General features: G+C 47.0%; 1 protein-coding gene across 5 annotated transcripts in view; it reads right to left on the bottom strand.

The window, feature by feature from the left end:
• The window catches only part of Dpp6 (dipeptidyl peptidase like 6), an 827976-nt gene that overhangs the window by 41878 nt on the left and 772071 nt on the right, over positions 1-14027 (bottom strand). For all 5 annotated transcript variants that reach the window (XM_063250818.1, XM_063250821.1, XM_023564980.2 and 2 more), the window contains exons 15-16: positions 13914-13961; positions 12205-12323 (exon numbers count right to left, since the gene is read on the bottom strand). In XM_063250818.1, coding sequence (XP_063106888.1) covers positions 12205-12323; positions 13914-13961 — 167 coding nt within the window. The remainder of the gene's footprint in view (positions 1-12204; positions 12324-13913; positions 13962-14027) is intronic.

The raw sequence follows: 14027 nt of genomic DNA, 5'->3' as shown, positions 1-14027 counted from the left end.
GGAGACTCGGGGGATGATCCCCTCTGATGGTGTTTGAGAGACACAGCAACCACTCCCAGTCCTCATAAGCTGCTTGTCAGTGAAGGCAAACACTTCTAAGCTGAATGGTTTTCTTGGCAGCTGTTCCCCAGGTAAAGCTTAAGGTAAACAGCGCTGGGAAGAAGTCATGTCCATACAATAATAAAAACAGCTTATCCTAAGTGGCAAACTCCTCCAACTTCATAATTAAAGCTAGGAAATAGATGAGGATGCCTGGGGTCAGCACCTGTATTTAATATTTTTGGCGGCATTAGGAAAGGGAATAGTAGGATAAAATAAAATAATAGATGTGAACATCGGAAAGACATCCTTTTGTACTAGTGATGCAATAATGCCTGTAGAAAACCTGGCACTATAGATCAAAAGACTTGCCAACAGGAAACAGAAACAGGCAAGAGTGAGTAACTTTATGGTAAAAATGGAAATGGAAAAACATTTCTAATCCATTAGTGACAAAAATTATAAACCCGTCAAGAATACACTTAACTTTGAAAAAGGCGTAGGTTCTAGGTGAATAAAATTGTGAATGGTCATAATTTGTAATTCTCAAAAATTATGAATTAGATACTCATGATTTATTTTCAGAATTTACAAATTTTAAAAACACCAAGACTCCTAAACATTCTTGCTTCTTTCTTAGTGTCTGTTTATGATACATGATAAATACATTCATCGTGGGACAAGGGGTGAAAACAAAAATGTACATGACATGCTCCCACTTGTGCTAACTAGGAAAACACAATCTGAGTTTGAGAGAAGTCTGATTTCAGGATGATTTTTGAAACCAGTATGCAATGGGTAAGGCTGTTGCTGACACTGCTCTTTGCTGAAGTGAGAGAAGGAGCCCCGTCAGACACTAGCACGGAAGGCAGACAGGGTGTACGGGAGTCTCCTCAAGCAGAAGCAGCATCTCTTTTGCAGTTTCTATTTCTGATTTTGTTTTTGCAAGAAATAAATTGAACTTCTACTCAGTCCTTAGAGTCCCTGGAGAAGTGACACTTTGCCCCAGAGCATGGTGGTGTCTGTGGCTGAAGAAGACACCTGGCTCTCCATCAAGACTGAGGGAATGTCCTAACTTTGCTTCTATAAAAAAGCCCTGATGGAAGATGACCCGAGAGCACCAGGTGGCAGATGGTTAGGCACTGGTCCCAATTTGTCCTGTGAGGAGCCTTTTCTTTCAAAATGGAGGGTCCTATGGTCCTTTGTTCAAGGGAAGAGCTAAGGACCAGAGAAGGCAGCTGTAAATGTGTTGAAGACCCTAGCTTGCTGCAGATGACTGGATCTGCTTGTGGAGGGTGGAAGAGGGTCCTGGAGAGGGCTAGGAATAGGTGGATGATCCTCAGATAACCTGGAAGTGAATGCCCAGTTCCTCTACCAAAGTCACATTATGACTGACCACAAAGCAAAGAGATGAGAACTGGGGTCAGAACACTGGGTTTTCCTGCAGGAGGGCAGGAATGCACACGGTCCTCTCTTTGGATGTGCCACAGTATGTAAGAAGCTGTTAAAATGTGGGAATGCATGCAGTGGGATACGTGCTGGCAGTGACTTCACTCCATGCAGACCAAACAATGCAAGGAAGCCTGAGCATGAAGTCAGGTATCTGGCCTCCAAGCCTGGCTTCAGAGAACTTTAGAAGTGGTGAAAATTAGGATCAACCTAGCTCAGGGATCTCTCTGTCTCTGAGAAATTGCATAAATTGAATGAAATGAAAACTCACTGCTAATTTGGTGCTGGGGTGTGGAGACCATGCGCAGAAGCTGCTCAGGCTGCTGCGAGGTCAGGACCATCACTAGGCACAGCCAGGAGCTGACCAGGGCAAGCTGGTGTGGATTTGCCTCTGCTGCAGAGCCAAACAAGCTGCCCACAAGAGTCAGGCCCTCCTCCAGCACCTCCCACTGGCCAAGGTGCTGAAAAGCAAAGTCACTCCTGAATGGAATATTCTGGGCACCTGAGTGCTGTGTGGGGCGTGCCCACAGATGTTTCAGGGATATCTGCAAGTTCCTTCCCTACACCATGGAGCCTGGTCATTGCCCCTCCCTGCACCTAAGCTGGGTGTCTGATGCCCTCACACAGAGGCGAGTTGCTTCAGTGTCTTTAGTGCTGACCCTGCCTTGCTGGTTGTGCCAGAGCTGCTAATGCTCATGGTGCCCTGCTAGGGTGGACAGGGTATTGCTAATGCCCATAGTGCCCTGCTAGGGTGGACAGGATGCTAGGGTGGACATTTCTCCTTCCAAAGTGAGAAAATGACTCTGTCTCCTGAAACCAAGGCTCTATCTGCCCTCGAACTGTATGCCTGGACTAAGGCAGGGCCGGGATTCCTAGGGTCTCCTGTACCTCAGACTTCCAAGCAATAGCTCTTCTGTGGGTTTTTCTGGAAGTTCCTCTCTGCCTTTGAGTATTTTTGGGCTTTGTGATTCCAGGCAGGGAGACTGGATCTAAATGACACCTGCTGACCAGGGCTGGCCATGTGTCATTGGCACAGCAGGGAGTCTTCATGTTCTTCTGCATGGATATTTTCCCTGGAAGTCCCCACCTTAGGAAAATGTACTGCTAACATGCCCCTGAGAGCTGTACAAGCCCCAAACCTTGCATGCCTGTGACTGACACATAGTCTGAAATGCCCAGCCATATCACAAGATGATGGACAGAGAGGAAGGCTTTAGGGGAGACATTGTCCAGTGAAGACTAAGAGTTTACCTTGGAAGCCTAAGCAGCCAGAGATTCTCAGGGAATCATGGGATCTCCCATGTATACCTTGTAACCAGAGTTCCCTGTGGTTCACGAAGTGTTCTTCCATGAGGTGCCCAAGGCTTCCTGATTACCTGGAGCCTCTGGAGAGCTGAGGAGTCCTCTGTCACACTCGGCTTATCCCATACCAGGCTTCCCAAAGGGACTCCAGAGTCCAGCAGGGAGCCCAAGATGGAATGAATCTCGAGGTAACTGTTGGTCCAAGACTGAAAGAAGGTGACATGGGGCTCAGGTGAGTCACAGGGCTCTGTGTGCCCCACTGTGTGGAGTGCAGGGGTACAGAGGATGGCCACTTAGCAGAGGCAGTGGTATGGGTGCCACTCACAGCAGGCAGAACAAGCTGACATGACCCTGGGGGTGCAGCTGCTGACCCTCACTCTTACAAGGCCGTATGCCCAGTGCCTTCAATGCTCAAGACTTGGTCTTCTAAGGCTCAGCTGAGGTTGCAGTCATTCCAGAAGTTCTCCTAGAAGTTCCTTGCAGAACTCTTGTGATGGCTTTGAGCGTGCATGCTGGAGACACCCCCACCATCCAGTTACAGACCAGGGGGAGTCGGTAGCTCGAAATTCAATATCGTCCCACCCATGGGAGGCTTGACAGCACTTGGCACCCACATAATTCTGGGGTCTGAGTGTGCACTCCCAAGTTTGAATGCTGAAACTCAGATTCCCATCAAGCAGTGCTGGAGGGCCTTGTCAGAGGTGTTACAGTCCGAGTGGGGGAGGGTTGCTGTGGAGGTGAGTTTTCCTTCTCTTCCCTCTCTCCCCTCATGGTACCTTCTGCCATGGAGGATGAAGCAAGGACAGCCCTGCTGGCCAATCCCCTTGCTTGTGCATATCACAGCTTCTAGACACATAAGTGAGGCACACTTCTGTTTGTCATCTATCTCCCAATGAGACCCAGAGGATGCTAACTCAGCGTACAACTGGCAGATGATCAGGAGGCTATGGTTGGTGAGTTTCAGACCTGTATAGCAGTCCAGTCCTTTCTTGCTGGGGACTTTCCATCCTCACTGTGTGGTGTACGGTCAGTGCACTGGGCACCCTGGCACATGTAGATAATGACCAGGCATTTGGAAACATGATTGTGTACGCTATTGGTGGTAACATGGTTTGCAAGGTGGTGAGACTGCATTTGCATTCAGGACAATGTAAAGAATTGAAAAGGTTGAAAAATTTAATGCATAAGCTATTGACTTTGAAATTGAAATGTCAGTAGGAGACAAGTTTAGGATTTATTACCATTTTAAAACAGGTATTTGCAATCTATATAGAAGAGGGTTGTATCAGGGTATACATGTATCTGAATACATTAAAGGCCCAGGGGAAACATTTTTAGATTTTCTCCATAAGTTCTAATTTAGCATAATTATGTTCATAAGATACAGGTGATCCTTGACTTATGATGGCTTGACTTCTGCTTTTCTGACCTTATGGGGACACAGAGGCAATAAGTGTTCAGTACAAACTGTAATTTGAATGCCAGGATCTCCCTAGGCTAAGGCAAGCTGACCTTCTCTTGTGATGCAGGGTAGTGGTGGCCACAGCTCCCTGTCAGCTTATACCATGATCTTTCTATGAAGCGCAGGGTGCTCTTGAGTTCTCTTTGAACCTCCTACTGTAGCCTCCTGCTGATGACAAGCGTACACCATCCATGACAGGTTACAATGAAGCTCTGATATTCTTAGTTTCCACTGGGTCTCTCAGCCACATGGTGGGTAAAGAGGCCCCACTTTATCTGACCAGGTGTTAAACAATCCCACTAGATCTATAGAGAAGATAAAAACTCAGGTGGACAGAATAACTGAGGCAAAGCCTCTTGTACCTGACTTCTCATTTTTTAAGAAAAATTTTTAAAGAAACTTCACAAAACTATGGAGAGTAAACTTGTTCAATATAGTAAAATTTTGCCATTTGCTGACAGCCACAGCCATAAGAAGGGAAGAGCAGCATGCTCTGGGAGGCTTCTTTGGGCATATGGTGTAGTTATTCTTTAAATATTTACATGGCTTTAAAAAGATTTTATGGGACTTTTAAACTTGGAGGAGAACTGTGAGTCCAGTGTGAAGAGCTACGAGGATCTGAGGCTGAACCTGGGGCCAATGTTGTCTTCCTCAAACGTGGCCCCCGTGTTTCCTACAAAAAAGCCACCTCTGCGAGCCCATGGCAGGCAGCACCACCAGATCCAGGGAGCTAAGAGCACTTGCTCAGGGCTGCCATGCATGTTATGACCTGCCTGGCTTTTGCTAACTGTCTCAGGGACACCTTGGCACCAGGGCCAACTAGAAGCTCCATGTGGCACAGAAAACCAGGGATGTAAGTGCATCACTGCCCGGGGCCCAGCTGACACCAGTGAGGGTTCCAGGCTACTGTCCTGCCTTCCCCCCTTATCCCCAACCAGGAGAGATCTATCCCTTGAATGTCAAAAATGTTCTACCATACCTACCACTACTTGCTACCCGTGAGTCCCCGAGACACTCCTCATTAAGCTTGGACTCTGAGTCCCACACCAGGTGCCGCAGCAGTAGGTGGGTGTCATTGTCACCTGGCATAGCTTAGCCACCCCATAATAGGCTACCCTTCTGGGAAGATGTCTGCTCTGTCCTGTGCCAGCTGAAGGCTTAGGACTGAACTGGGGGTGGGCAGGAAACAGAGGGGAAGGAAGAGAGGGGAGAGAGAAGAGGAAAGAATGAAAAAAATGAAGATGAGAGTGAGGAAGAGCTGGTTTAGCATTTCAACATCCATCAGATAGTGTGCTGTGCACGAGAGGGGTGGATTTCACTGTGGCTTTTATACCCTGTAACAGCTGACTAAAAATAGTGTGCATTACTATTCTATGCAGAAACAAGTAATAGAAATTTAAAACCCTCTTGTCACCATAACTTAAATTATAGGCTAAGAAATGATGTCTAATAGAGCGCTTTGACTTTGTGATTGTAGGTTCTCTCTATTCATGTCCATTTTGTCTCATGTTGTGTGAACTTAACAGCTATGAGCTACATAATAAGTGGCTTTCAAAATGTGCTTAGAGTGTTGAGTTACCATTCAGCAGCTGTCTGACATTATCTAATACCTTCTCTGGGAGAACAAACCCAGTGGAAGTGAAGGCAGTTTTAATGTTGAGCCAGATGTCTTGGCTCCATTTGTTTTGAGTATGACTCCCGTAAGTACATTCATGATCTTCTACAAAGAAGGGGTGCTGGCCTCCTTGACTTCTTAAGGGGTTTGGGTCTTCTTAAGATTCATTTTGTAAACCTCCCTCTTCATCCTTTGTTGTTGTTAGGTGGTAGTGGAGAAGTCGGCTGCTATGGCTTATTTTGTCACACAACTTCCTCCTCATCCTTAGGTGTGATGGAGATGTGGAGAGCCTCCTTCTTATAAGTCTTTCTTAGTCCATCGCATAATGGCAGAACATCAGCCATCCAACAGTGGCCCCAAACTCCAACCACCCAATGATGATCCTGGAACACCAGCCACCCAACATGACCATCAAACACCAGCCATCAAACTGACTGCTGTATACCACCCACCAGTGATTCTGAAGCCAGGCATGAAAGAGTGACAGTCAAACATCAGTTTAGTGCGACATTATCAAGAAGACAGCAAGGATCGTGGTTCAAAGAATCAATATTAAATAATGTTATGGTTTATATCAGATTCCCCGCCCCAAGTCTCATGCAACCATGGATGAGGCTGAATCTAGCATTTGTGATTGGTTCATTGTCCAGCACTAAGATTGGTGGTGTGAATGCTCCACCCCTGAGTGGGTGGAGCATACATTATAAGGGTAGGAAGAAGGCATGTCTTCTCCCTTTTTGCTGTTCATGCTGTGCTGCAGAGGTGGCCATGAACTGCTGCCCCTCAGCCATGTCGCTTTGCCTTGGAGCCAACTGAATATGGACTGAAATGTCCAAACTGTGAGAAATAAACCTTTCCTTCCTTCATGTTGAGTGTAAGGTATTCTGTCTCAGCAACAAAAGAAAAGTAACTAAGACAAATACCAACATCTAATATTGTCAGGGAGCATTTTCTAAAATAGGGTATTGACCAAGCACAGATACTAAACTTCATTTCTAGAAGAGAAAGATTGGTTTAGGAAGACAGTTATTTTCTCTAGTGCTAAGCCAACAATTGCTCCTTTCTGCAACAGGTACACAGACATCTGTTCTAGCTATAAAAAAAAACTTCATTTGTCCTTGTGGGCATCAAATCTTTATCAAATGTACACACTGTGTTAGGGGAGAAGGTAAGGTTCAGGGTGACTGCTCTTTTCCAGGATGATCTGCTGTTCTCATCCTGCAATTGCTAAGTGTTTACGTTTGTCACATGTGGGATGAACACCTCCTGTGAGTCTCCTGTTGACTAGTGGCTTTATAGGGGTTCATTACTAGCATATACATCCCCTGGGGGTGGGGCAGTGATTGGGATCAGTGGTCTTCTGTATTTTACCTAAATGTGAATGTCCCCTGTTTTTGAAGGCTATATAAATGCCATTAGTGAAATCAAGTGTTATGAGGGTATGACCTTGGTTGCAGTTTTCTTCTCTTCCTTGGGGGCATCTCTCAACCTTGCAGCCTGTCTCTTTTCCATGTATGCTATGCCAAGCACATTGAACATCAGTGTCCAGGCCCAGATTAGCAGAGTGTTTAGGGGCAGGTGGGCACAGCAGAACCTCAGTTCTGTGGAAGGACAGTGGGGCCCAGTGCTGAGTCTACTGCACATGGTTAGGAAGTATCCCAAAGTCCAAGGGAGGAGGGAGAGGGGTGGTTAGGAGAAGTAAAGAGCTGTGTCTTGGAGGTTGTGTGATACATTCAAGGTTGGGAAGGGTCTATAGTTTCATAGGCATTGAAATAACATCTAGAGAAGAAGAGACATTCCTTCCAGGAACAGCCTCCAACAGAAGTGCTGCCATGGTTCTGTGAAAATTTTACCTGAACTTCACAGATGTTGAAGCTGATAAATAAGGGCTGTAACTTTTACCCCTGTTGACACATTTTATACCTACCAAAGTGGTCTTACTGTCCCCATCGGTACAAATTTCTTTTTCTGACTGAATGTCCCCAAATTTCTTTTTCTGTCCATTTCAGGAACAAGAACTGAATTAATATAAGGCTGAAAGTTAAAAGTCATTTTCCACCACCAGCAATTAAGACCTTGCCTATTGTTGCCAGTGTGTTGATTTGAAGCTGAGAAGTCTGATATCATTCAGAATATTTAGAACAAGAAAAGATGAAAGAAAGAAAAGGGAAAGAGTTCATGCTTTTATTCTTCTCCTTCTACTCTTTATGCAATTTTTAACCTTGAGATTGTTAAATTTCAATAGGAAATATTTTAAATTTTTATGACTATATTAAATAAATCTTTTCTCTCTTATGACTCAAACTTCAGGACAGCTTTGGCCACAGTGTTTTAGTTTATTTTTCCCCAGTCTCTTTTTCTGGAGCCACAGGACCATAACACATTTCTTGGGTCTCTTATTCACAGTACTCCAAGTTGTCTCTGGATTTTCCTTTTAGTTCAGTTGTATGTTGTTCTGGAAAATTCATCAGCTGTTTTTCTTTGGTATTGCTCTGGTTATAATTTTGTCAAAACAAGAACACTCAGAGGGGAAATAACAGTAGTGGACAGGGCTTTACTGCTAACTGCCAGGCAGTACCTAGGGCCTTCCTGGGGCAGGCACATGATCCAGCTCTCCATTTGAGCTTTTAAAAAACAACTTTGCTGAATACTTTTAGTCTGGAGTAGCTGGTTGTCTTCCTTTTCACAGCATCTTGCCCTTGCAACGTGGAATCATACCTTCAGGGGTCTCTGAGGATATCTGCAGTCAGCTTCACTGCAGCAGGCAGAAGGGGTCTGTAATACAATGCACATTCTTGGATCCCCTTTCCTGGCTTCATCCAAGGCCTCTTGCCCATGTTTCCTGCACACATCGCAATTCTTGGTTGGATCTGTGCAGCCAGCAGAGGGTCTAGGCTGGGGAGGCCCAGCTTCCTGTAGACTCTGGCACCAAGACCTTGGAGGTGGCCACACAGGCTGCCCATTGGTGCTTGAGGCCACTGCCAATGCAGCTTCCCTCCAGCTCTGGCCCATGGTCCTCTCCAACATCTTAAGGCCAAGTCTCCTCTGGTCAGGGGCACCGGTGGGACAGCAGGACTGTATGCCCTGCACCAGCATTCCCAATGGCCCAGAGACTGCACTGATGGGAGCTCCAGGGTACAGCACCCTGAGAACACAAGCCACTACATTTAATAATCATGCTCTTTGCCAGCTGAATAACACATCCTCATCCTTAGCCTTCATTTCCATGTGAACCGTTTATATTCAGTTTGGAAAATCCTTCCATGTTCTAGTCTGCTGGTGCCTCTTCCTGGTAGCCCAGGGATACTGTTTATTTTATATTCCTTCTATCAAGAAATGGCTGTGCAGGATCTGGTTATTTCCAGAGAGGAGCAAAATGAATTGCCTGGAGGGAGCTCACCAGGGTGAGATGACTTGTTACATGCAGGCTTTTGTCATCTGGAGCCCAGGCCACCAAAATGAAAGGAAGATTCTGGAAGCATTATTGACCAGGACTGATGCCACTATTTCTTTTTTACTTAAAATGTCTGTTGACACAGAAAGTATATCATCATAAGTATCAGTGTACCCATCACCAGCCCAGTGACAGGACAGGTGTCTAGGAGGATGGTGAGAAGTTTCTTTTCCATGGAGACATCTACTTGAGTGTTAATAGGCAGTGTGGCTCCTGCAGTGTGATTCTTGGAGCTGGGCTGTGCTTACAGAAGAGGTTACATCGTCCAAAATATTCATGAAACTTACACTAATGATACAACCTGTTCTTGGTATGGCTGTCTCATAGGGAATTGCTCCAAATGTCTGAGAGATGGAACAGATGTTCCTACTCACAAACACACTAGCAATGCTCCAAGGAGCCACATGCTTGGTTTTAAACATTTACTTGGACAAATTCAAAATTACAAAGGGCAGCTGAGGTTAATGTCCTGGAAACTCAGTGTAAGTGATGGTCTGGAGAATTAGGTGGCTGTAGAATCCAATCATTCATTTTCAGATTTCCTTCTGGGAACTGATTCTTCCTGCAGGTTTGAAGTTAATGATATGGCTTTATCAATGGGGTACAGGTTCTTTATTATTTTCTAGCTCTGGGGCTACTCATTCACAATCAGCCATGAATTATTAACAAGTTCTACATTGGGGCAGGCTGTAAAAGGGTGCACTGGACAAGCCATTGGTCTGCACACTAAGGGGAAGGACTAGTATTAATCCTACAGTGAGGTGGATTTTCTTGACTGTAAAAAGCACCCGAGAAAACCAGTTGATAAGGAGGGTTGATTTTGGCTCATGATTGCGGAGTGCTCAGTCCATGGTTACTTGGTGTCATTGATTTTTGGGGATCAGGGTGAAAGAATGAAGATGCTCATCTCATTGTGGTCTGAAGTGAAGGCTAACAGGAAGATGAGGGAGTGGTCTCAACATCCCTTCCAGTGTACACCCCAATAATCTAACTTCCTTCCACCAGGCCTTCCTACTAAATGTCCCACTGCTCCCTAACAGCACTATGGACAGGCAACCAAGCCTTCAGCAGGCAGGCCTTTTCAGGGACACCTCAGGTCCATGATGTCCCTGGAGCTCGGCGAAGGAACATGGCAAATCTTCCTGCATGGTCTGAAACCTGTGTGAGAATCAGAGGTGCCCATCAGATGGCAGCGTGAGTACGGGCTGCCTGCAGGGAAATCTCTGAATTGGTCACTTTCACTCCTTTTAGCAGCAATCACTGTGCGTGTGTCTCTTTATGACACATTGTCATTTTTTACCTTGCTGGACCAGAATGCTTTAGTTTACTTCTCTTTCAAAAAACCAATCTATCCTACCCCAATCAGCATTATGAGATAAATTTTAGGATACAGCTTAACTCTCAGACAGGTCCCGTGTCAGACTGCGTGGAATGTGACACTTTATCATTTAGTGTTCATTATTCTCAGGATTGCACCAAATGTGACAGACACGTGACATGTGGCTGCGACCTCCTCCTCACTTGTGTGGTTGGCAGAAATCACCAACCTGTCCCTCAGGACTTCCATGACATCACCAATCCACTCCCACACCTTCCATTGTCACTGAGCCTGGAGTCAGCCTTAGGACCCTTTTCACCATAGTAGCACAGTCAGTAACGTCAAACAGAGTTGGCACCCTGGTCCCTGTGATTTATCCCAGCCTTATTCAATGCTCTGTAATGACTGGAGCTCAGGCAGGGGTAACATGATACACGAGTGCCATAGTGTACACTTCCCAGTGGCCAGATATACACAGACACCTGGGAGTACAGGACACTCATGCAGGTGGGGCGACACAGACAGGAACAGGCATAGGCTAAGGAAACCCAAGGAAGTGTGGTTATCACATAGCACTGGTCGAGAACCAGCGAAAGGAGAAATCTGGCTATGTGCACTCCCGAGGCCACCATACCTCTCTTCCCTATGTCCATAGGCGGATGATCTAGTCTCCTGTCGCTCTGGCACCAGTGGTCACTCCATTAACTTGCTAACCTGCTGGTGAGTGCACAGGGACTCCAACCCCGCTCAGTGGAATGTGAGAATGCACACTCTGATTTGGGAGTCACACAACACATGCCGATTGTCATTTCATGGAAATTTACCATCTCTCGACTCAGCCCCAACTTTGCACCTTGAGTCTATAGCAAGTAGACATCCAGAAGTTTTGAAGAGATTACTAGCACAATAGCAATTACGATAATAAAGATAAATTAGTTACATTTACCAAGCACTTGCTGTGCCTCAGGTACACAATAAGCACCCTCCAAGCATTAGTGCAGTTCCCTCTCCCAGTGACTTTACAGGTAAACACCAGTGCCTCACAAAGACTCAGTGTGTTTAGCAAGATTAACTGGTGTGCCCAAGGTCACAGAGACCGTAAGTGGTAGAGCCCAGATTCTAACCCAGGTCCATCTTCTCTGTTACTGTTACTTCCGGGGGCTCTTCTGTGTATCATGATTGGTCTGATAGGACATACATGTGATAAGGATAAATTATCAAGGAGCTGGGTCGCAGGAAATATTTTTCTGAGATTACTTGTACAACTCCATTCTTTATATGCTGGAAAAGTTGATCTCTGAAACTGCTTTATTACTTTTCTAGATTATCCAGGTTTGCTGATGTGTGGGATACCACAACTATCTTATAGAGAATGTGAAGCGGATTTTGGGAGTGGTCACCTTAGCAGGGGCAAGGTGCCCCGAATGTTGTGTCTTCTGAAGATGAGTGAGTAGGTGCTCAGGAGTGTCCCATGGGGATCTGCACCCATTCCACCATGAGCTGCACCTTCTCACCATGTCCACGCGCACCCAGCACCCAGCTGTGGCCAGGCAGCAGCCACTCACCTTCGCACTGCAGCAGGAAGTAGTCAGCGCTGTGGCTGAAGGAGGCGCTGAAGTAGGTGCAGTTCTCCACCAGGTCACACGACAGGCACTGCCTGTTGAAGTTGCCCACTGTGTTGGCACTGGAAGACAAGGACCCAGAATGAACCAAGGAAGTGGGGCACCGTCTGTGGTCAAGGTCAGACTCCCGGTGAGTGCTCAAGCCAAGTGACATCTCTTTTACAAGGACCCTGCCACTGCCTTCACTGGGCCTCACTCCCACCTATCTGCTTGGGGTGCCAGAATCACCCAGCTCGATCCCACCATGCTCAGCCCCCTCCCCTCTTGGAGTTTTCAGCATCTGTGCTCCTGGAACAGCTGGGCTCGTACCTGCACACCTATGGCTCAGCTCTGAGCCTGGGAGGGCACACTCAGCCCTGAGTGTGTGAGTGTGCTGCTCTGAGCATGTGACAGTGTGCTGTTGCTTTGTGCTTCCCCCTAGTGCTATGCCTCCCTGTGTGCCATGTTCCGAATGAACAATAGGTAACTTGAGAACAGGAATAATTTCATAAAGGGCAGAAGTCCAGGGACACAAGCTGACCCTGGTTGTTTCCAAACCTGCTTCCCAGTGGATGGTGAGGGATGTAAACAGTGCTGTCTCCCCAGCATGGAGTTGGGTAGATAGGGATGAGTTTGTGGATACCACAGGGACTGCCCTGGTCAAGTATAGTGTCATGTGAGAAGGGCTCTGAGTCCCCCTACAGGGGATGCATGTATCCTGGGAGAAGCTTTCATTGCACGTCAGCTCAGGAAGAGGCCACTGTAACCACAGACTCCAGCATCGAGCCCACCTTTGCAGAGCCGAGACTTTCATGGGTCGAAGGTGACATCTGGTGCTATTTGCTGTACACAGGCTAAACAGGGTGTTTTCTCTTTATACACAGACTCAGTGGCTGTATTCCAAGGACCCTAGCAGGTGTGCAAGTGTATGACCACAGGCACTCACCAGGGGTTTATCCTGCCACTTGCACCCCGTGGGCCAGCTTTATATTCTCAGGCGGGAGCCCAGAGGGTTGAGGGGAGATGGCCATGCATCTAGGCTCCTCTGCCCTCCCTGCATTGGACAGAGGCTTACAGGCACTGGCCCCACCCAGACTTTCAGGCAGTAGCCTCAAGTCCTCTGATCTGGGAAGCATCTAGGAGGCATCTTTGGTCCCTCTTCTTCTGCCATCCAGGCAGAAGCACCCAGGGCCTTCTCAGTTCTGGGATAGGTAACAGGGTTCTATGCTGACAGAGACCTCAGGTCTAGCTCTGTCCAGGCTCTGTGCACCTCTGTGAAATTCACAGCTTGCTCAGAGTTCATGGAGCTTGTGCAAAGTTGCACAGCAAGTGTGCAAGAGACGAGGACAGTACACTAGCTCCCATCCCAGCCCACCAGCCCCAATCCGGATGCTGCTATACTCTAACACTGAGAATGACCCTCAAGTCCACACTTGGATACAGATTCAAGGAAAGACTGTGACGCCCACCCATTGTCAAGAGGGGGCGAAGCAGTGTGGAGAGGCCTTTCATCCAACCAAAGCAGGCAAACTGAATGAAGGTTCAGGTATTCAGGCTCCTCTCCAAATGTTAGAGCTACCCCACCCCAGGTCCTCTGTGTGCTGAGGGGTGCAACCCTGTCCCACAAGTGGGGCCCAGAGGAGGGAAGCCCCATGTGCCCGAGTCCAAGCTACCTGTACAACTGGCGTCTCTGTGGCAGGTCCTCTGTGCTCAGGAAGTAGCTGCAGAGGTGGGAAGATGCACAGGTTAGCTGTCCAGTGCATGCCAGGTACCACCCTACAGTGTCC

This window comes from Cavia porcellus, unplaced genomic scaffold (assembly GCF_034190915.1).
Source record: "Cavia porcellus strain 051 isolate PalLab524CR breed Dunkin Hartley unplaced genomic scaffold, mCavPor4.1 scaffold_6, whole genome shotgun sequence".
NCBI lineage: Eukaryota > Metazoa > Chordata > Mammalia > Rodentia > Caviidae > Cavia > Cavia porcellus.
This window is presented reverse-complemented; position numbering and strand designations above follow the sequence as displayed.